This window comes from Geotrypetes seraphini, chromosome 7 (genome assembly GCF_902459505.1).
Source record: "Geotrypetes seraphini chromosome 7, aGeoSer1.1, whole genome shotgun sequence".
Taxonomy (NCBI): domain Eukaryota; kingdom Metazoa; phylum Chordata; class Amphibia; order Gymnophiona; family Dermophiidae; genus Geotrypetes; species Geotrypetes seraphini.
Genome location: NC_047090.1, coordinates 86,530,060 through 86,554,334, shown reverse-complemented (window position 1 = coordinate 86,554,334; position 24,275 = coordinate 86,530,060). Strand labels below are relative to the sequence as shown.

The window sequence follows — 24,275 nt, the reverse complement described above, 5'->3', positions numbered from 1 at the left end:
CAATTATGGGGTGGGAGGGAGGGTATTTTTATTGTTACATGTTGTATAAATATTGATTATATGATAGATAAGTGTGGGGAGGGGGGGAGATAAGAGAATATTATATGTATCATTGTTAATTATTAAGTGATATATTTATGGTTATTTGTATGGATATGTTATCACACTTATTATAAGTTTAAAAATGAATAAAGATTTAATAATAATAAAAAAAAGAAATAAATGGAAGATTTGATTTTGGTTGATAACATAATAGATTTCTGGTTGTGCCATCTCATAAAGAATATAGCAGAACTAGAAGAGAAGTTCAAGGAAGGATGACAAAAATGATAAAGGTCAAATAGGTAAGGCTTTTCAGCTTGGAGAAAAGACAGAGGGGATATGATAGAAGTTTATAAAATTATACATCCCCCCAATACTCAGCAGATTATGTTTATGTTTATTGAGAGCTTCTATACCGCTACTAATGACTGGGAAGTCAATTCAGAGTGGTGTACATGAGATTCTGTAGAGATACTACCATACAGAGTTACATTGAGCTTCTGCGAGGTGTTACAATATATGGACTCTATATTGAAATACACTGAGCTCTGTGGAGGTGGTGTTGCAATTCAAAGTTATTAATACTGGCATGATAATGCCATAGTCAATCATCCTACTTATATGCACATGCATTACCAAATCAATCGTCCTACATATATACACATATAACACTAGGCTTACTATTGCAGCTAAATATACTATATATTTGAATACTTCCTAAGGAGGTTGGCTATTTCAACTAAATATAAACTATTTACGCACATCCCTGAAAGTTCTAGTTTCCTCTCTCTCTGTCAACTTCATAATTTCAGTTTAAGTACTCTGAGAAAAGGACAGTCTTTATCCCTTACTTGAATTTTCTGGTGTCCTTTTCTAGTTTTAATTCCTTCAGTAGGGCATTCCACGACATTGGGGCCATTACCGAGAACATCCTTGCCCTGGTGCTTTTGTATTTGTAATAAGGTCTTTGAGACTATAGAGGGAATGACAAATGGATATGGGTTCTTTACAAGTGGTTTTAAGATAGGCCTTAAAAGCAGATTCAAAAAAGTGGGCAACCCTCTGCTGTGTTACATATGAGAGCCTCATCTGGTAGGTATCTCAGACAGTGGTGTAGCGAGGGTGAGCTACGCCCCCTCCCTTGTATCTTTTTAACTTCAGCGCAAGCAGCCACAAACTTACTGTACATGTCGGCCTTGGCGCTCTCTCTGACGTCACTTCCTAGGCGCGGGTCCTGGAAGTGACGTCAGAGAATGCCGAAGCAGAAGCGGGAAGCAAGTTGATGGCTGCCTGCACCGAAGTTTAAAAGATACAGGAAAAGGAGCGCGCACGGCACAGAGAGGCATGGGAATGGGGGGCAGAGAGGAGGTGGGATGCCAACATATAAAGCTTATATGAAGTAACCTTATCTCTTCCTCTCTCCAAGAGATCCCACATGCCTATCCCACGCTTTCTTGAATTCAGACACAGTCTTTATCTCCACCACCTTTTCCAAGAGACTGTTCCACACATCTACCACCCTTTCTACGTTTCTATGTGGGATAGGTTATGTGGGATCTCGTGGAGATAGAAGAGATAATGGTTACTGCAGATAAGCTTTATACGCTGGCATCCCTTCTCCTCTGTGCCCCCCATTCCAATGCCTCTGTGCCATACGCGCCCCTTTCCCTGTATCTGTCCCCAAATGCCTTATGATGAAGACCATGTACCATTTTAGTAGCCTTCCTCTGGACCATCCTTTTTATATCTTTTTGAAGATGCGGACTCCAGAATCGCACACAATATTCTAAATGAGGTCTTACCAGAGTCTTATATAGGGGCATCAATACCTCCTTTTTCCTACTGGCTATACCTCTCCCTAGGCACCCTAGCATCCTTCTAGCTTTCGTCGTCGCCTTTTCAACCTGTTGGCCACCTTAAGATCATCACATACAGTCACACCCAAGTCCCACTCTTCTGATATGCGCATAAGTTCTTCATCCCCTAAATTCTACCATTCCCTCGAGTTTTTGCATGACCTTGCATTTTTTTAGCATTAAATTTTAGCTGCTAAATTTCAGACAATTCTTCAAGCTTCACTAGGTCTTTCTTAATGTTGTTCACACCATCTGGGGTGTCTACTCTATTGCAGATTTTGGTATTAACTGCAAATTATTTATACATGTTCATCCAACTACAGGCGAAGAACTCCAGTTCTGAACTATAGAGGTGTCCAAGGCAGACAAATTGCAAAACCCACAGGGCGGGCCATATGGACTCCTGTGTATATTAACAGAAAGAAGATTATCCAGATAAAAACTTAAATCTTTCATTGTTACATAAACACTGGAGTTTGTACATTGTACCAAAGCAGTGTCACATATCTAGGGTGGGACAGTTAAGCCTGCCCATAAAACAGAGGACCCAAAAGTGGCATTTTCTCGAGCTGCCATGCCCATTCTGTAGAACCTTGTAAAAGGTATGCAGAGAAAACTAAGTAGCTGCTCTACAGATCTCCTCAGGTGGAACTGCCCAGGACTCCACCCATGAGGAGACCACACTTCTTGTTGAATGAGCTTTGAGAGAAATAGGTAGCTGCTTGCCACAGCCAATGCACGTTGATGAAATTGCCATGCAAATCCATCTTGTAACAGAAGCTTTGGATGCTAGTCTGCCTCTTCTGCAATGACTGGTTAGAACAAAAGATAGTTGGAACACTGTGAATCACTTGTCCTTTCCAGGTAGTAGAGTAAAACTCTTTGCACATCCAGTCTCTGCAATATCTTATCTTGCTTAGTCGAACCAGTAAGCTGAAAGGCAGGCAAACAAACATCTTGGTTGAGATGGAAGGCAGACACAACCTTTGGTAGGAAGGAAGGAATCGTACGCAGTGAAACTCTCATCTCTGTGATCCTGAGGAAAGGCTCTCTGCAGGAAAGAGCCTGAAATTCTGAGATCCTTCTCGTCAAGACTATTGCCACCAAAATTCCATCTTCACCATGAGATCGAGAAGGGACGCCTCTTGGAGAGACTCATATGGAGGCTCTGAAAGGGCCTTCAAGACAATATTAAGATTTCAGAATGGAAAAGGCTGGCACAACGGAGGCCACAATCTGAGTGTCTCTTTCAAAAACTGGGACACATACAGATGAGATGTCAGAGATTACTTTCCTCATGAAGTTCGGAAGCACGCAAGGCTTGCCAGCTGTACTTTGAGAGATGCCACTGCTAGGCCTTTTTAGAGTCTGGCCAGTAGAAATGCCAGGATTACAGGAATTGTCATCTCAAAAAGATCTACCTGATCTTTGGCGCAAGAAAGCCTTCCAGGCCTTAGCATAAGTCACAAACTTTGATTTTTTTTTTCCTTGAAAGACAGTTGAAATGACTACTTTCGAATAACCCTTACGGGTTAAGGCTGTGCGCTCAAGAGCCATGCCATAAGACCAAAGTTCTCCATGGAAATTGGTCCCTGACTGAGGGGCCCTGTGTGCACTGGTAGTTTGATATACCTGTTTCATTGGCGATGCATTAGATCTGCATACTAAGGCCGGTGAAGTCAATCTGGAGCTCCAGGATCACAAGTCCCAGGTGATGCACGATTCTGCAGATGACTGAGCCTACCATGGGCCAAGGTGGAAACACATACATGGGGCTTCTCTTCTGGCCATGGCTGGACTAATGCATCCAACCCTGCACTTTCCAGTTCGTCTCTTTGGCTGTAGCCATCAAGTCCATCATTGGTCTTCCCCAACACTGGACAATGGTGTTGAACACTCTTTGGGACAGTGACCACTCCCCTGGGTCTAGAGTCTGCCGGTTGAGAAAGTTGGTCTGTATGTTTTTCACTCCTGCTATGTGGGCTATGGAGAGTGCCTGAAGATGAACTTTCGCCCACCTGAACAGCTGGGTCTCCAGAGTTAAAGGAGGACTTCTGGTGCCTCCCCGTCTGTTCACATAAGCTATTATGGTGGCATTGTTCAAGAACACTCTGACTGCCTTTCCTTCCAGGTGCTTCGCCAACGACCTCAATGCTAGATGAACGGCTTGAAATTCCAGATGATTTATGGACTACTTTCTCTGTGGAAGGATCTATTAGCCCTGCATCGGTTGACCACCACAATAGGTCCCCAGCCAAAAAGGCTAACATCGGTCATGTCATCCATGAGGATATTCAGAGGGGCATCCCCTTCGATAAGTAGTCCTGAAGCCACCAGCACAAGCTGTTCCTCACTTTCCCTAGCCAGGGAAACTGCAGCTGGAGGGAATGACGCTGCAAGAACAACCTGGAGGGCATGCAAATGTGCCCTCGCCCAGGGAACTACTTTCAGGGTGGCTGCCATCGAACCCAGTACCTGGAGGTAATGCCAAGCCATGGGATTTTATATTCTGATGTATTTCTAAGGTGCTCTACAAATATCATATCACAATTTAATAAATAATTTTACTATTCCTTTAAGCATTTTAGTAGACCTCAGAACCACCACTCTTCCGTCCCACCAAGGTGTTTCAACGGGGAGATCCAAGTGGTGAACTCCTCACCGGTCTGCTTAATTTTAAATATTGTGCAATTTTTATCGTTTTTAGACTTTAAATTACTTATCTCAGTAATGGTGCGCTGTACATGTTTCACTGTGGGCCAACGGTGAGACCCGACATGTTTCACGAGAGTTTCGTCAGGGAGCTGGCCTCTGGCAAGACGTCCCTGCTTGGGATTAGGCAGCCTGTGGAAGTTAGGAACACCGTGGGTTGTTTGGCTCCCGTAATCAGAGCCAGCTGTGTCGTCCCCCCCCCCTTCTCTAGCTGATTTCCTATTTGAGGTTTTTTGACCTGCACACTATGGAGGCTAACTCCACCCCTTCTCAAGTAGGTTCAGGTTTCTCCCTGACTCGGGGAAAGGAGTGATAGGGGATGTTTCCAGCTTTCCATGCCCTCCCTGCCTGAATTTTGGACTGAGCCACACTCTGACCACTTTCCTTTCTTGCTGCTTGAGTCAGAATGTGGTTGTCAGCAGGCTGTTCCTGATTTATCCTGGCGTCTGCAGGTTTAAAGACTTTGCTCTGGGCTGGTCTGACTGCTTTTCGGACCGTGACAGGAGCTTCCCTGTCACAGTATATATGGTACATATTTCAACTCTAACAAACATTCCATTTCAGAAGGTAAAGGAAGTGCTTTAAATTCTTGTGAAATTGAAGTCACCTTAGCAAATATGTTGAGATGGCACTAACTTTTTTTTTTCAATTTAAGTGTACTTAACCTGTTTACTATTACAAAAAGTTCTCTTGTTGGAGCTGATTTAATCTAATTAAAAAACTCCTCTTTAGTTAATAATGCTGCATAACAATAATGCTGCATAACTATAACGCTGTAGATTCAATTTTTAATTCTCCATTGTCACACATGAAGGATATTTTTTCCATTCACACACAGCTTTCCATGCCAATCTTTTGTGAGCTTTTAATTCATCATTGAACCAAGAAGAGTGATTACATTTTCTGTAACATTCTCTCAATGGTGCTATTTCATTTAATGACTCTAATAGTGCACTATTCCAGCTTTTAGTAGCATCTTCAATATTACACAAATCTAACCTTTCCAACCTAGGGACTAAAGCTGCTTTCAGGGCTGATACTTCATAATCATCACATTTCTTAAAACAAAAAATCAGAATCCTTACAACTCGATTCCAATTTAGCCCAAAATATCAGACCATGATTCAACCAAGGAACAGGATAATTTATTTTATAAACACAACCTGACCACTGATTTTATTATCCATAAAAATCAAGTCTAAATGATGTTCATTCATATAAATTTTGGTAGTTACTATTTTATGCCATCCTAAAATTGATAAGATATTTAAAAACTCAACAGCTATCCACTATATAAAACATCCACATGCAAGTTAAAATCACCTAAAATGAGAGTTTTAGAGGACTGTAAATTTGAAATATTATTAGACAGAGTACCTTGTTCATTTGCATACAACATGGTTTGTGTTAAACATGCCTCTTTTCAATGTTACACAAACACAAGCACTATATTTAAATCTAGGTGCTTACTTCATATATCTATGTGGTAGCTAGAAAATAATTTCTTTCCAGCTATACAAGCAACCATATTAAGATTTCAACCGACCCTCAGTGGCACCACTCAGGACTCAAACATTTCATTGTCCTGAGCTTTACGTGTCTGCTCGTCACTGGGTCTTATGATGTATTTCATAGAGCTAAATACTTTTTTTAACTTTTTATCTATTTATATTTAGCTTAAAACTGTGGCTAAGTCTTCTTGGCTCGAGATGTCAGCATTAATAAGGGATGTCAAAGCCGACATGTTTCGCCTAGATAGCTTTTTCAAGGCTCCATCCCTCTTTCCCACCGACAACCACTGTAACCGCCAGTGGTTGTCGGTGGGAAAGAGGGATGGAGCCTTGAAAAAGCTATCTAGGCGAAACATGTCGGTTTTGACATCCCTTATTAATGCTGACATCTCGAGCCAAGAAGACTTAGCCACAGTTTTAAGCTAAGTATAAAAATATAAATAGATAAAAAGTTAAAAAAAGTATTTAGCTCTATGAAATACATCATAAGACCCAGTGACGAGCAGACACATAAAGCTCAGGACAATGAAATGTTTGAGTCCTGAGTGGTGCCACTGAGGGTTGGTTGTATAGCTGGATAGAAATTATTTTCTAGCTACCACATAGGTCTTTTCAATGTTAAACATTCATACGCATATACAACTAATGCTTATCTTTGAAGCTTTAATTGTCACCAAAGAAAGGTCGGGCCAAGATGAAACAGGATAGCTTCTGTAGCAAGAAACATGCTCTTTCAAATGATATTTTAAAAACAACAACTACACATTAGAGATATTTGAATCTGAAAAACAAGTGAAAATTTGCATAAATGCATAAAGCCATATTTTTGGGATGGTCATATCTTCATCTTCACTTGACTGTAAAAGCTCATATTGCAAATCTTAGAAGTACCTCATGGTACATGTCTGCAGGTAAAGTTGTATCCTCAGCTGACTTACCTACCAGCAGCAATATGGAGCCACACTTTGCCAAAATTTTTCATTTGTGAATTTTTTTTGCTTATTTTGCTGACCTGTAGAAATGGAAGCACGTTTGCGAAAGATTTCAAACTTGGCACAGAAACTTGCCCCAAGGTGTTGTACCAAACTGCAAAATTTCAGACTCCTAGGTAGTTTCCTTCTGCTGCAGTGCTTAAGCAAAGTTGGCATTTTAGGTCACACAAGGCATGGGAGTGGATCGATTGCTTTTGTTCAACAATCCCTAGCTCCTGACCAAATTGAGATAGATCCCAAAAATTTTGCAGTTTCATTTGAGACCCTAGACAACACCCAGTAAAATTTGGTTGGATTTCAAGGGGGTCGAGCGTGGGCTCCTGGTCCACTTGATATGGAATGACCCAGATGTCTAAATTCTACAGGAATGAATGTCAGAATTTAGAATTATTTGTGTATAACTGTGTATAAGATATTTTTAGTTCTAAACAGTGTGTTTTTATTGAATCTGTTAGAGAGGAAATGGGCGTCTGTATGTGTTAGCACTTGAGAATTCTGGGAAATGTAGTACAGTATTTCTTTAACAATAACGTACTTGGAGATGCATTCTCTCTCTCATTATTTAAGTCTTAATAATTAAATAATCTGTAAATGTAATCAAGCTGGCATAGGTTTGATGCTGTCTTTTTCATTTTAATGTGTTAAGTACAAATGGGAAATAACTTGTTTTATTTTTACTTCCTCTTTCCTTCATGACGCAGTTAGTATTAACGAACCTAACTGAAATGCCTGGCAGTGGAAGATAACATAGTATTACCTCACTGACTAAGGTATTTTGGAAAAATGCTAACTTTTTCAGTGTTTAACCCCTGTGTTATCTAATATATTATGATTTTTGCTTCCGGTGCTTGGTTATGTCCTTGCAAGAAAAGGTAATGCTTTCCTAAATGTTGTAATAGAAGGAGTAACCCTCAAGTGGTTTACAGTTTTTAACAAATTTTGAAATCCATGTTCATTTATCCAAACATTCACTTCATTCATATACCTAGATAAATCCAACTCAACTTCCTGAAGATTGTCCTTCATAGGGAAAAACCCCAGAATGTCATCAGCATATATTCTGTAATCAACACCCAAGGATCAAAATTTTTTACCCAATGTAATCATATAGACGTTAAATAGCAAAGCAGATAGCGCTGATCTTGAGGTACATCTCTCTTTACTATCTTCCTTTCAGAAGCCAAAGAATCCTTACTGACAATAAAGCACAGGTGTTATCCAGGGACAGCAGGCAGATATTCTTTACGCATGGGTGACGTCACCGACGGAGCCCTCGGTACGGACCTTTTTAACTAGAAAGTTCTAGTTGGCCGCACCGCGCGTGCGCGAGTGCCTTCCTGCCCGACGGAGGAGTGCGTGGTCCCCAGTTAAGATAAGCCAGCTAAGAAGCCAACCTGGGGAGGAAGGTGGGACGTAAGAATATCTGCCTGCTGTCCCTGGATAACACCTGTTACGGTAAGTAACTGTGCTTTATCCCAGGACAAGCAGGCAGCATATTCTTTACGCATGGGTGACCTCCAAGCTAACAGAGAGGGAGGAGGGATGGTTGGCCATTAGGAAAATAAATTCTGTAGTACAGATTGTCCGAAGTGCCCATCCCTTCTGGAGAATGCATCCAGGCAGTAGTGAGTAGTGAACGTGTGAACTGAGGACCAGGTGGCGGCCTTGCAGATTTCCTCAATGGGTGTGGAACGGAGGAAAGCAACAGAAGCAGCCATAGCTCTAACCCTGTGGGCCGTGACAGCACCTTCCAGTGACAGACCGGCCCGAGCATAACAGAACGTGATGCAGGCCGCAAGCCAGTTGGACAGCGTCCGTTTAGAGACAGGGCGACCTAGACGGTTAGGATCGAAGGTCAGGAAGAGCTGAGGGGACAAGCAGTGAGCCCTTGTACGATCAAGATAGTAGGCAAGGGCACGCTTGCAATCCAGAGTGTGTAACGCCTGTTCCCCAGGATGTGAATGAGGTTTCGGGAAAAAGACAGGCAACACAATGGACTGGTTGAGGTGAAAAGCCGAGACCACTTTGGGAAGGAACTTAGGGTGGGTACGCAGAACCACCTTGTCATGGTGAAAAACAGTGAACGGTGGATCGGCAACCAGTGCATGCAGCTCACTAACCCTCCTGGCAGAGGTGATGGCAATGAGGAAAAGCACCTTCCATGTGAGAAGTTTGAGCGAGGTTGTGGCAAGAGGCTCAAAGGGGGGTTTCATGAGGGCTGATAGAACCACATTCAGGTCCCAGACGACAGGAGGAGGCTTCAGAGGCGGTTTGACATTGAAGAGGCTTCTCATGAACCGGGAAACCAGTGGATGAGCCGTGAGAGGTTTTCCGAGGATAGGCTCATGAAACGCAGTGATGGCACTGAGGTGGACTCTGATTGAGGTAGATTTGAGGCCAGCATTGGACAAAGAGAGCAAATAGTCCAGTACAGTTTCCACCGCTAAAGAGGTGGGATCGTGATGACGCCGTAGACACCAAGAGGAGAACCTGGTCCACTTCTGATGGTAACATTGGAGGGTGGCCGGTTTCCTGGAGGCGTCCAAAATGAGACGGACAGGCTGAGACAGATTCTCTGGAGAGGTCAGCCCGAGAGAAACCAAGCTGTCAGGTGGAGCGAAGACAGATTGGGATGTAGTAGAGACTGACGTTGTTGCGTAAGTAGAGTAGGAAACACAGGAAGAGGAATGGGCTCCCTGGAGCTGAGCTGAAGCAGGAGGGAGAACCAGTGTTGGCGAGGCCACCGAGGAGCGATGAGAATCATGGTGGCCCTGTCCCTGCGGAGTTTGGATAACGTCCGCAACATCAGAGGAAGTGGAGGAAAGGCATAGAGGAACCGATCTCTCCAGTCGAGCAGGAATGCATCTGGGGTCAGACGATGAGGAGAGAAGAGTCTGGAACAGAACTGGAGCAGCTGATGGTTGTGAGGTGCTGCAAAGAGGTCCACCTGCGGAGTGCCCCAGCGAGCAAAGATGGAGTGGAGTGTGGAAGGGTCCAGAGTCCACTCGTGAGGTTGAAGGATGCGGCTGAGATTGTCGGCCAGGGAGTTCTGTTCGCCCTGGATATAGACAGCCTTGAGGAAGAGATTGCGGGCCGTGGCCCAAGTCCAGATGCTGAGAGCCTCCTGACAAAGGAGGCGCGATCCGATGCCGCCTTGCTTGTTTATGTAGTACATGGCGACTTGATTGTCTGTGCACAGGAGAAGAACCTGAGGGCAGAGAAGGTGCTGGAAGGCCTTGAGAGCATAGAACATGGCTCTGAGTTCTAGGAAATTGATGTGATGTTGACGCTCCTGCGGGGTACAGAGTCCCTGGGTGCGTAGATCTCCCAGGTGAGCTCCCCACGCATAGGGGGAGGCATCCGTGGTTATGGTCATGGAGTGAGGGGGTGGATGAAAAAGTAGACCCCTGGAAAGATTTGAGGAGTTCAACCACCATTGAAGAGATTGCTGAAGAGACGATGTCACAGAGATGGGATGAGAAAGAAGATCCGTGGTCTGTGACCATTGGTTGGCAAGAGTCCATTGAGGTGTCCTGAGGTGGAGTTGCGCCAGCGGAAGCACATGGACCGTCGAGGCCATGTGGCCCAGGAGGACCATCATCTGTCGGGCAGGAATGGAGTGATGAAGGAGCACCTGACGGCAGAGGTGGAGCAGGGTCCGTTGACGGTCGGAGGGGAGAAACGCCCTCATTAGTGTGGTGTCGAGAACTGCTCCAATGAACTGAAGTCGCTGTGTGGGGAGTAGATGCGACTTGGGGTAGTTGATCTCGAACCCCAGGAGATGGAGGAGAGAGATGGTGTGATGAGTAGCTTGTAGCACAAGTGGAGACGTAGGTGCTTTCACCAACCAATCGTGTAAGTAGGGGAACACCTGGAGGTTGTGAGACCTGAGGAAGGCCGCTACCACAATAAGGCACTTGGTGAACACCCTGGGCGATGAAGCGAGGCCAAAAGGTAGCACTTTGTACTGATAGTGACGGTGCTGTACCTGAAATCGTAGGTAGCGACGTGAAATCGGATTGATTGGGATGTGAGTGTAGGCCTCTTTGAGGTCCAGGGAACATAGCCAGTCGTGCTGAGAGAGAAGAGGGTAAAGCGTGGCAAGGGAGAGCATTCTGAACTTCTCCTTGACTAGACACTTGTTGAGGTCCCTGAGATCGAGAATGGGACGGAGGTCTCCTGTCTTCTTGGGAACCAGGAAGTAGCGGGAGTAGAATCCCTGACCCCTTTGGTCCGGAGGCACCTCTTCGATGGCATTGAGAAGAAGGAGGGATTGGACCTCCCTCAGGAGGAGGGGGGTTTGGGAGGAGTGAGAAGTAGACTCTACAGGAGGATTGTCTGGTGAAAGAGTCTGGAAGTTGAGAGAGTAGCCGTGGCGGATGATGTTGAGGACCCACTGGTCCGAGGTGATGGCCTCCCAACGGCTGAGGAAGATGTGGAGACGGCCTCCGATTGGTTGAGGAAGAGGCAATGAAGGCGGGAGACTGGCTATGCCCTGGAGAGAGGAGTCAAAAGGGCTGAGAGGGTTTGGAAGGTGGAAGAGGCTTGGCAGGTTGGTTGGATTGAGAACGAGCCTGGGTGTGGTGTTGTTGCTGGCGGGGCCGCCTAGGTTGTTGCGAAGGTGGATTGAGTGGTCTGGCTGAGAACCTGCGTTGATATGAGGACTGTGGCCTGTAAGGTCGAGCAGGTGGAGCCTTTTTCTTGGGTTTAACCAGGGTGTCCCATCTGGTCTCATGGGCCGAGAGTTTCTGGGTGGTGGAATCCAGGGACTCCCCAAAAAGTTCATCCCCAAGACAGGGAGCATTGGCTAGACGGTCTTGGTGGTTGATGTCCAAATCCGATACTCTCAGCCAAGCCAGGCGGCGCATGGCGACAGCAATGGCAGAGGCACGAGAGGTCAGCTCAAAGGAATCGCAGACAGAGCGGACCATAAATTTTCTCAGTTGAAGGAGACTGGAAATTTGTTGCTGGAAAAGCGGAATCTTCCTCTCTGGGAGATATTTTTGAAGGGCGGACAGCTGTTGGACCAGGTGTTTCATGTAAAATGAAAAGTGGAACGTGTAATTGTTCACCCTGTTAGCCAGCATGGCATTCTGGTAGAGCCGCTTGCCAAACTTGTCCATAGTTTTGCCCTCTCTGCCAGGAGGGGTGGAGGCATAAACACTGGAGCCCTGAGATTTCTTTAAGGTGGACTCAACAAGGAGAGACTCATGGGGCAATTGAGGTTTATCAAACCCCGGGATCGGGATAACCCGGTAAAGGTTATCTAACTTGCGGGGGGCCCCGGGGACCGTAAGAGGGTTCTCCCAGTTTTTATAAAAGGTTTCCCGGAGTATGTCATGCACGGGTAACTTGAGGAACTCCTTAGGTGGTTGTTCAAAATCCAGGGCCTCCAGAAAGGCTTGGGATTTTTTGGAGTCTGACTCTAGGGGGAGAGACAAAGCCGCTGACATCTCCCTGAGGAACTTGGAGAACGAGGATTGCTCAGGTTTGGAAGTGGTATCGGGCGCTGAGGGTTCCTCGTCCGATGAGGAGATATCCTCCTCGGTACCGGGGGGGGGATTCTTCCCATAAGTCCGGGTCCCGGACCTCCGGGTGCGCGTGCCGAGAAACCGGGGTGGAAGGCTCGGTATGGTGGGTCTTAGATAGAGACTTGCTCGAGCACACCGAAACGGTACCGGGAGAGGAAGATCGGTGTCGGTCCCGGTCTCGGGAAGAACGGTGTCCCGCCCGGTCCCGAGGCGGATCTGTAGTGGTATGTGAGTGAACTACAGGATGGGCACGGAGTTGTTCAGCTGAGAGAATCGGCATGGACGTATTAAGTGGCACCAATGGGGTGGATACCGGTTGTTCGGCGCGGGGCTCGGGCCGGTCTGGTACCGAAAGGAGCGGTGCCAGGATAGTGGGTAACAGGTGCTGGAGTTGATGCTGCAGCTGTTCCTGTAATTGTGTTTGGAGGATGGCCGCGATGCAGTCATCCAGGGGTGGCACCGGAACCGCTTTCTTCTGTTTCGGTTCCATAGGTGCCGCTCCACGCCCCGGCGATGAGGAGGCCGATGACGAGGCACTCACCGAGATTGGGGCGGAGCGTTTCCGGGGCCGGCATGAAGCCGGTATGGTCGGTGCCGCCACTGTGGCTGGCGGGCGCTCGAGGGAAGAGGAAGGCTTCTTAGCCGGCTTACCTGGCGCCGGTGGCGCCGATGTTGGATCGGGCGTCGTCGAAGTGCTGGGTGTCGATTTTGGCGGTACCGCTGTCGACGCAGAGGATTCCATCGCAGTCCCGGTGCCGAATAGGATGTTCTGTTGAATCTGGCGATTCTTAAGTGTTCGCTTTTTAAGAGTGGCACAGCGGGTGCATGAGTCCGCCCGATGCTCAGGACCCAAACACTGCAAGCACCAATTGTGTGGGTCAGTGAGAGAGATCGGGCGTGCACACCGCTGGCACTTCTTAAAACCTGGCTGCGGGGGCATGAATGGGAATACGGCCTCCGCAAAATCAAACCCGGAGGCCTGTATAGTGGCAACAGGTCCCGCCGGGGCTAGTTTGAAAAAAGAAAGTAAAATTTTTTTTTTTTTTAAGGTAAGAAAAGTAAAACAACAAGAAAATTCGTGAGCGGGAAGGCAAAAAAGGTAGTTTCAACGGCCGTTGAAAAAACACGCGTCTTCTTTGCTCCGCGGAAACGAAGAAACTGGGGACCACGCACTCCTCCGTCGGGCGGGAAGGCACTCGCGCACGCACGGTGCGGCCAACTAGAACTTTCTAGTTAAAAAGGTCCGTACCGAGGGCTCCGTCGGTGACGTCACCCATGCGTAAAGAATATGCTGCCTGCTTGTCCTGGGATAAAGGATCGTCCCAACAAATAGGAAGAAAACCATGAGAGTAGCTCACCACTGATGCCAAGATTTGATAATTTCAACAACTCCAAGCTGACAGTATCAAATGCACTGGAGAAATCCAGAGATATGAAACACAACAATCAAAACCTTCTCTTAAGATGTCAACAACAGAAGTCAGCAATAGTTCAATACTGTGAGCCTTCCAAAATCCAAATTGGAAGGGATCTAAACATCCTACAAATTGGACATATTTATTATGCTGTTGTAGAATCAATTTCTCTAGTACCTTTTCCGGAAAAAGCACAACAGAAATGGGACAGTAGCTAGACATTTGGTCTAAATCTAATCCCTTATTTTTTAGAATGGGATCAACAGTAGATTGTCTATTATCTATTACCAAATCAAACAGAATAGTTTTGGGTTTTTTTACTGAACGAGAGCATTCAATAACAAATTTTTTTTAACTGAAAAGCACTCGGACCACTTAATAACAACATCTGTTAAAGCACTATCCTACTCACAAACTTAGGTGCTGGCAATCGTCCATTAGCACCCATATCCATATTGTGGCAGGGACCCCTACGCTGCGCTTCCCTGACCCTGAAATAATGGACTGTGAACCAGAACTAGCCTATGTTAGTCCTACTCCTGTGCCCAGAATAAGAGCCGGGACACGTGTGGTGGACACCTGGAATGCGCTTCCAGAGAGCATAATAGGGCAGAGTACGGTACTGGGGTTCAAGAAAGGATTGGACAATTTCCTGCTGGAAAAGGGGATAGAGGGGTATAGATAGAGGATTTCTGCACAGGTCCTGGACCTGTTGGGCCGCCGCATGAGCGGACTGCTGGGCACGATGGACCTCAGGTCTGACCCAGCAGAGGCATTGCTTATGTTCTTAGTACAGCCCAAAAAGGAGAAATATTTCTTTGCTGCTCCTTTTAAGTCTGGCCCTTTAAGAAAAGGCAAGAATGTGCTCTGGCCAGGAATCAGCCAGACCAGAGCTAATCAAGGGGGAGGGGCAGAGATAGAGAGAACCCTTTTCCAGCAGCAGAGCACAGGCAGAGAGGGAAGAGCCGGGTAAGAGCTGAGAATAGCTGGGAATTCAGACGGGCCAGGAGACACTTGCATGGAGGAACTGTATCCAGCTGAGAGTGTTTTCCTCAAATGGACTGGGAGTGTATTTCAAAGGCCCTAAATTTATGGAGTTTTAGTGAAGCAATCTGGAACAGTTTTTTTTTTTCTCTGAAAGTTTATAAAGCCTGTTGCATTTTTAATTTTGTTTCACTATAGAAGCGGGAGCCCAGAGCTGAATGTTTTGGCCTGTTGAGAGGGGCTCCAGAACAGAGAGAGAAGACAATGTTAGACGCTTATGTTTGGCTTTTGTACTGGGACAATTATTTGGGGGTTTTTCCTCTCTTTGAAAATCCTGTAAGGGTTTTTTTCTCCCCATTTAAGAAAGTATAAGGCAGAGTTGCCTGACCTTACTGCCCTGAACCCTAGCTTGGGAGAAGACCAGGAAATGGCTGGGCTGTATTAAATAAAATCCCAGCTTTGTAGTTTTGGGTGAGCAGGCTATGAAAAGTGAAGTTTTGACAGCCGACCCAGCCAGGCTAGTGGTGCACAGGCCCAGGTGCCACATAGCAGTGCAAGGGCCAAATGTTTGGCAGAAACAAGGAACTGTGAATTGTTTTTTTTTGGTGCTTAAAAGTGAAGGAATCTGTTGGAACGTATAAAAATCATTTTACCACCAGTGGGGCTGGGGAAGGGATAAGAAGCCTTCCAAATCCTGATACTTCTGTAGGATAATAATGGGGCCAGTACGGTCCATGTAGATTACAAAAGGTGTTTTTTTTTTTCTTATGCTGTGTTTGGACCTTATCCTGAGAACTGGAATCCTGACAAGCCTGACTATTTTGAGGGTGAATGAAACCCAGGAAAAATAAAGCAGGAGTTTTCCTTGAAATACTGAAACTGTTTGAAGTTTCTTTTTGTTTCGAAAGTTTTCCTGATAAAACATAGTTCGGCAGTGTGCTTGGGAGGCACTGGGAAGGACAGGAACCATAGTCACACGTGACCTGCTCGGTCGGGCCGGGACACAGCGGCCCATAAGGGGTCAGTTGGGTATCTTAGCCACAATATCTGACAGGGATAGAATGTACGGCCATCTTGATCAATACCATAAATTGTTAAATAAAATATTCACTGTATAAATTCCCCACCTTATTTGCTTGACTTCCACACGAGAGAGCACACATGTGTTCTTTCATCAGTGCTCATCTCTCCAGCGTCTTTCTTGGGCTGATAATGGCTACCATGCACCCTTGTGATGTCACTAGTGAGGCGACACCAGCAATAGTCTCAGTCCAGGTTCTCAGTCACAGATGTTTCCAGGAAAGAAGGGAAGCCAAAGGGGGCTTAGGGAAAAGAAACACTTAGGGCTCCTTTTACGAAGGCACGGTAGCGGTTTAACGCACGTAATACCACGCACTAAACTGCCGGCCACGCTAGCCGCTACCGCCTCCTCTTGAGCAGGCGGTAGTTTTTCGGTTAGCGCATGATTAAAAGTCGCTAATGCGGCTTCGTAAAAGGAGCTCTTAGTATTCTTGTTCCAGAGCTGCATAGTTTCCATGGGGAAAATAGCAAATTACTCATATGTACACAGCTTTTCTTCTTCAGCTCAATCAAAAAAAGACCAAAAATTTAAATAACTGAAAATTTTATACTATATGTGCGTGTGTAAATAGATAGAAACATACATACATATACCAACTTGAGCACATCTCTGTAAATGCTATGGCATTCCCCTGATGATGCTTTGGTGAAATACTAATACTAATACACTGAAAAATTTCAGAGTGGGTAAACAGTTATGCTAGTTATCTCAGTGAATCTGCTAAAATATTGAAAGTTAATTGCTTTATTTTTTGCTTATGTTTATATAGAGTGAAGTATACTTTTTTGTTGAATATTTTTTATATTTAAAGAAAAATAGTGTGGTTTTTTTAAGACCTATGATGATGATTATTGCTAACAGAGTTTAAATTTTAGCACCCATTGTTCACTGAGGTCTTGTCTCCGCTTTGTATTATGAATTTAAAAAAACAGAAAAACAAAGGAAATTTATATTTCTGGTACATAATTTTTGGTATAGCATGGATATTTAGTGAATTTGCACCCAGATTGGGTCTTTATGATATTTTAACTGGTTTTCTCTTCTGTTCTTTTCCGTTTTTTTTTTCAGTGGTAGAATGCTATAAAATAGTATGCAGAGGGAAGGAGAAGTACACTATAATGCAGGTAAGGGATAGGGCAATGTGTTATATGAGATCCTGTTTTGTATTACAGCATGGCTTGGTGCAAAATGCCACATGCCTCCTACTCCTATAAACTATAGTAAGGGTAAAGAGTGGTATAGAGGGCCATGTAACTCATCCTTATGGGGAGGGAAGGTGCAGACCTGTGTGAGTAATCATCCTGTACTGCATAATATGGCGAGGAAAGGAACAGACTACCACAATACTTACGCTACTGTACAGTAATAGGGCAATATGCACTCATCTACATGGTTATGGAAATTATACTATGATGGAAGATAGAGGGATGGAGAGAGACTGGTGGCAATGAAAAGTTTAAACCTATTTAGTGAGTATACAGTAGGATAAGTTGATTTCTATGTACAACACAAAAGCTGAAAACAGTGAAGAAAGGAAACAGTCAGAAGACCCACCTTCTTTGTTAGAGAATCATCATTATCAGATGGCATCCTTGTTGACACATGAAACATAACTTCTACTGTAGAGGTAGCAAAATATGGAGTGGTGAGTCCAGTGCTCTTATTCTTTTGTAATCCTCCCAGAAAGCCACAATGGTTTGTTAGATTCACCTAGGAGAAAGAATATTAACCCAAAGTTCAACCCACGTTACATATTCTAATCCATGAATTATAGTATGGGATCAGATCTTGTGTTTTTATTTAAAACTGATGCTTGATCTAACTTTCTGGTTATACTGTGGAAATCACTGCAGTGTCTGAGCAAGTGGAGTATGCATTAAATTACTAACTGTTTATATTGCATAAAAGAGGCATACATAAACATCAAAAACAAAAGATAGTTTAATCTCTGTGAATTGCAAGTCAGTTTTACTACATAAGAAATAGAAATAAAACAAAAAAACCAAAGGAAATTAGGTAATACCTTTTTTAATGGACTAACTCAATGCATTTTAAGATGAGCTTTCAAAGGTAACCCTTCCTCAGATCAGATTAATTTTTTTAAATCTCTTTATAGGAGGGGCAGAGTGTTTTTTGTGATATGAAATGTTAGTTTTTACTTTAGTATGTTACCAGTATTGAATTGATTTTGTTTGTTAATTTGATAAACCACTTATTATATTAAGCTTTAAAGCAGTATACAATGAAAGAACATACAGTAAACATATCATGTTACATCTTTTATCGTAAGGAAAGATTATGTGACTCCACACATGTGATTCATGTGTTTCAGTGTTCATATGCCTTACTCAATGTAGGATACATTTCTTGTGTACTTAAGACTCCTCTTAGAGAGCACAGACATTTTGTGATGGTTTAGAAATCATCAGAACCTTTGGTGTCACATTGCATATCTGCTCAGCATAATTTCAGTGAATTTCTGTGTGTTGGTTAGAACAGATACAGCCCTCTATACACTGGGGAGATATCCAGTGGCTGCTTTGGCAGTGTCAGCAACAATGGATCTTTAAACACTATGATTCCTAAGGTCTGAATAACAAACATTGAATAAGATGTTTTTTTTTTTAATTGGAGGTTTTTCTTCTGAAGTTGCAGGTTTTGTAGGTGAAGTCAGCAGTAAATGGAACTATAACTGTTGGCGTACTGTGGCAACTCATGGCTAGTTTGCAAACTATCTTTACATGGAGTGTCATTCTGTGAATAGCATGAATTTTTGAGTGGCTGGAATTCAACACTACTGAATATTACCAGTCATATAATCTCCTTAAGCAGCTAGAAAGCAAAATAGGAAAGCTGTTGGACTGATTCTGACTGGATGAAGTAATGCATTTGTAAACAAGAATTGTTCCATAGGACTCTATGGAGATTCGGAGAGAGTGAGAACCAGAAGGCCTTGAGCATGCGCAGATGCTCAAGGCCCAGACAAGAGGCAGGAACTTCTTTCACCGGCACGTCTTGTGGGCTGCGTGCCGGTGCCAGATGGGGGGGGGGTAAGGCTGAATGGTTAACGCACCGGGGGGGGGGAAGCGATGCCAGTTCTCGAGGGGTGCTTGCAAATCGAGTCAACATTCAGTTTGCGAGACAAGATTTGCGAGAATGTTTTGCTCGTCTTGCAAAACACTCGCAAACCGAGGTTTGACTATACTAGGACTAGGGAGCATGCGATGAAGCTACTAAGTAGCAGATTTAAAACAAACTGGAGAAAATATTTCTTCATACAATGTGTAATTAAACTCTGGAATTCATTGTTGGAGAATGTGGTGAAATCAGTTATAATAATAACAACAACAATAATAAAAAAAAAACCTTTTTCTTGTATAGTGCCCAACTGTAAGTTCCGGGCGGTTAACAATTAAGAATGACTGTACAATCAGTGAAGCATACATGTTAAACAGAATCAAGAAAATTAACATGATACAAACTTATCAAACAAATAAGTTTTCAATAACTTTCTGAAGGCATGATATGATTGAGTTTGGGAAATCAAAGGACTTAACCAGGAATTCATTTTTCCTAATTGGAAAGCGACAGTCTTGTCTAAAAATCTTTTATAGCAACAAGCCTTAACAGATGGAAACATAAACATGCAAACATTATGAGTATTTTTGTTCAACTTATATAATTGAAATTGGGAGAATAGGTATCCTGAAGCAAGACCAAAAAGTTAGGTTGCTGTTGTTATGTGAGCCTTTTATTAATTCAATTGGAATACCATCAATGCCAGGTGACTTGTTTTTCAATGAAGCTTTAATTGCTACCATGACTTCTTTTAAAATATCTGGTTCTTCGAGTCATGTGACATGCTGAGTGAAGCAGGATACGCTTCTGCTGAGATCTAGGGTCCTGGGTTCCATCTGCTCCCATTGGGTCTTTCCTCGACTTTAATTATCATCGCAATCAACTAAGCTGTTTATGGACAAATTTCTATTGCACTCAGACCTGGTGATGAATGGAAAAAACAGCTAGAAAGACAAAGAAAAGCAGCAGAGGTCAGAGCCTAAGATGTAGCGAGAGTGAACAAACCTGCATTTGCTCTATCTCCGGATCACCTAGCAGCGTTAAAAACAGCAGTGGTGCAGGCGCTTGAGCCCTATTTTACACAGCTCTCTGGGCAGCTTACTAACCTGGAGAACTTATTAGCTGAGACAACTCGACGCACTGTAAAAGCGAGTGGCAGCAATGGAGGATGTAGTTGGCGCCACTTCAACAGACCTCAACTCCCTCCGAGAGCAACTGAAATCACAAGCAGAAAAACTCGAACACTTGAAGAATCGTAGGTCTTCTGGAGTCACTTTCCAATGCCTGTCTTTTGGCCGCACTGGAGGCCTGGTTGCAGGTGAAACTGCCACTGCTGGCTGGAACCAGTCTGGTATGTCTGGAAAGAGCATACCGGCTAGGCTGCCGGCTGGAAGATTGGCAGAAGCCAGGAGCGGTCATCATAAAGGTTCACAATTATGCTCACAAAACTGCACTTTTGAAACAATATAAACTGCGAAAGGATTCACTGTTTCAATGGGGAGACTATTCGGCAGCGTTCCTAGAGAAAAGACGTCATTTTTTTTTTTTTTTCAGTCTGCTCTGAACTATTTGCACACAAACAGCGTTTTATGCTCCTATATCTGTCCATTGTAAAAGTTTTCATGGTGAGTGGCTGGAGGACTTTTAAATCACTGGAGGCAGTTCATGACTATCTTAACACTCTACCTAAAAAGCCTACTAGATCTCCAGATGCTAGAGCTGATTCTCCTTAGTTTTGTTTGCTGGACTTTTCTATTGGCACATTCGACGTATCCTTTTGTTTATATTGCCCTCACTATTGTTTGGCTTGTTATTGTGACTACTGGTATATTCCCAGCTAAAGTGTAACTTGAGGCTACATGAGGATGAGTTTTCTAGGGGGTTCCCCATGCAGAGGAGTATGAGTGTCATTGCTAGTGTATTGGTTTCATTGAATTGTGTGATAGAAAGTATGAGTGGGATGATTGAGTGTCTGAGTTTTGTAGGAGTGATATGTTATTGTTGTGTGTGTAGATAACTTTCTTTTTTTTTAACTTTCTTTTTATTAAGGATTTAAAAAATTATATCCAAGAACAAACTTATTAGGAAATAGAGAACAAATTATACAAACAGGAAACTCAAAAAATATAATTAATCCATAAGTCTTTCTTAGACCACAATCAATCAAAAATCGAGAAATCCAAGTGAAAATAAAGAGGAGATTATTCTAGCTTAGAAAACAAGTATTAAGGTATGGCTTAACAGTTATCCCACATTTCAAATTAAACTGTTCAATAACACTAAGCAATCCCAGTAATCAATTTCTTCATATCAATAAATGCCCTTAGTTGTTCTGGGGAAAAGAACACATATTTTATCAAACATTTACAAGGATAGGAGAGCAAAAATGAGGCACCAAAGGAAACCACTTCAGGTCTCATGGCAAGAAATAATTTTCTTCGTTCTTGCGTTTGTCTGGTAACGTCTGGAAATATCCAGACTTTTTTACCGCAAAATGGTACCTGAGGATTTCTAAAGCGCATATTGAAGACAGCATTAACGTCCTGTTCAAACACAAAAGAAACCAATAAGGTTGCTCTTTCAGTATTTTCATTAATAGTAGATTCCAATAAACCCGTAACATTTAAAGGAGTATTAGCAGGACTTAGTTGTAAATTCACTGGTTCAGATCCCATTTCTTTTTTCTTTGGCAAATAGTAGATACGATTTACTGGTGAAATATTATCAGAGGAAAAGTTTAAAATTTCAGACAGATATTTTTTCAAAAGTTCAATGGGAGTCATCACCAGAGATTTAAGAAAATTCAGAATTCTTATATTCAATCTGCGATTGAAGTTTTCTATTTGTTCAATCTTCCTGTTAAGAGCAATTCTTTCCTTTACCATGCCAGACGTTGTCTTCAAGTTTCTCTGTCTTGTCTGAGATCTTTCTCAATTCTAGAGAAAATTCTACTTTTGTTCCATCCAATTTCTTACCCAGAATATCAACTGTACTTACTAACGCTGAAACTTCACTTGAAGTCCTTGATACTGAGGTGTTATAGTGTCTGGAGAGCTTCCCAAATGCTCTCCAAGGTGATTTCTGCTGATTTCACTAGCTGGGTAGTAGCCTGGACTACCCTTCCCAGCTCTCCATGCTCCTCTCCAAATCTTTCAGCAGTTCCCCCTTGGATTGGGGTCTCCCCGGACAAATACTCCTCACCAGGAACCACCAGCTGTGCCGTGGCAGGAGCTGGAGGCAGCGGAGGAACAGAGCTCTGAGGGGAGAGTGAAATATCGAAGTCCAGCTCTTCGGCGGCTCCTCCCGCAGAAGATACAGCAGACTGAGCTCTGGGTACTTGTGAGGACGAAGTGAAGATGAAACTTCGCATGGAACGTTGAGCAGATAGGGAAGTGCCGGCCGCCAAGTGTTCAGGTCGCACATTCCCTTTTCTCTTTGTATGAGGCATTTCTCGAGGAAACAGCGAGAGCTCTAATCGCTAGCTCAGAAACGCTCCTCTATGCTGTCGCCATCTTGGATCTCTCCCGGCTGCCGTGTATGTAGATAACTTTCCATTAGATTGGGAAATATTCTGGTAGGGAACTCCATTGGGTTCACGTGGCACATCCTCTAGCACATGTTATGATGTGGATGAAAGTACTCTGCTACCACGTGTTCCCATTCTTCGGATCCTAAAGCTACTGCTTTTCTATATATCCCGCTCCTTGCATGTGTTGTGAATGGATGGGGATTTAGTCTGTTATTTAATAACCAACTTTGAGTGGCGTGTGTGGATATAGGGAGGATTGTGAGGGTCTGTCTGTAGGGATATGGGAAGGCCCAGTGGGATAGGTTGGGTGGAGTACCCGTTCACATCTGGGTATGACTTATGTGAAGATTGGGGACTTATGGGAAGGGAAGATTTATGGGCATAGTGGGACATATTGAAATACCCATGCTGTTTGCCTGGGCCTTCAGGAATAATAGTGAAGTCTAGGTGTTTATATCTGTTTGGGGGCTTTTGTTGGGAAGGGGGAATAATGTGGGAGGAGGGGTCAGGTGGTAAAAATGACTAGGGGGAAAACTGTCGCATTCTTTAGTGATTTTTCAATGTGTTATCTTGCTATTATGCTGGTTGTTTGATGATTGCTTGCAATTATTGCAACAGGGTTCTTCTGCTGTTATGCTGAATCTCTGGCCTCCATTTTTTTCCCAGTTCTTGTTCATGTTACTGATGTCCTGGGTGAAGGCTAGGTACCTGGGATGCTTTACTGATTGGCTATTGTATTGTGCAATTGTGTCTAATTTTCAATGCCTTCCTCTAATTAAAACTTGTTACTTGGAATGTTTTGGGGATTACATCACCAATAAAACAAACTAAAATCATAGAAACATAGAACATGACGGCAGAAAAGGGCCACCAGCCCAACAAGTCTGCCCACTCTAAGGACCCTTCCCCCTAAGCATTTCCTCGAAGTGAACCCACATGCTTTTCCCATTTTTTCTAAAAATTGAACACGTTGCTTGCCTCAATTACCTGAAATGTAAGATCATTCCAACGATCAACCACCCTTTTGATGAAGAAATACTTCCTAGTGTCGCTATGAAATCTCCTACCCTTGATTTTCAATGGATGCCCTCTTGTTGCTGTAGGTCCTGTAAGGAAAAAGATATCTTCTTCTACCTCAATACGGCCAGTAACATATTTGAACGTCTCTATTAGGTCTCCCCTCTTTCTGCGTTCCTCGAGAGAGTATAGCTGTAACTTACCTAGACGTTCCTCATATGGGAGATCCTTGAGTGTTGAGACCATCCTGGTGGCCATTCCCTGAACCGACTCCATTCTCAGCACATCCTTTTGATAATGTGGCCTCCAAAACTGAACACAATATTCCAGATGGAGATCTCACCATGGACCTGTAACATGGCATTACAACTTCGGGCTTTCGGCTGAACTTCGGATGCAACCCAGCATTTGCCTAGCCTTGGATGAAGCTTTCTCTACTTGATTGGCAGTCTTCATATCTTCACTAATGATTACTACTAGGTCCCGTTCTGCAGCAGCTCTTGTTAAGGTCTCATCATTCAGAGTGT

General features: G+C 43.8%; 1 protein-coding gene across 9 annotated transcripts in view; it reads right to left on the bottom strand.

The window, feature by feature from the left end:
- RALGAPA1 (Ral GTPase activating protein catalytic subunit alpha 1) overlaps window positions 1-24,275 on the bottom strand; it is a 678,446-nt gene that overhangs the window by 211,272 nt on the left and 442,899 nt on the right. For all 9 annotated transcript variants that reach the window (XM_033952521.1, XM_033952520.1, XM_033952524.1 and 6 more), the window contains one exon: window positions 17,679-17,834. In XM_033952521.1, coding sequence (XP_033808412.1) covers window positions 17,679-17,834 — 156 coding nt within the window. The remainder of the gene's footprint in view (window positions 1-17,678; window positions 17,835-24,275) is intronic.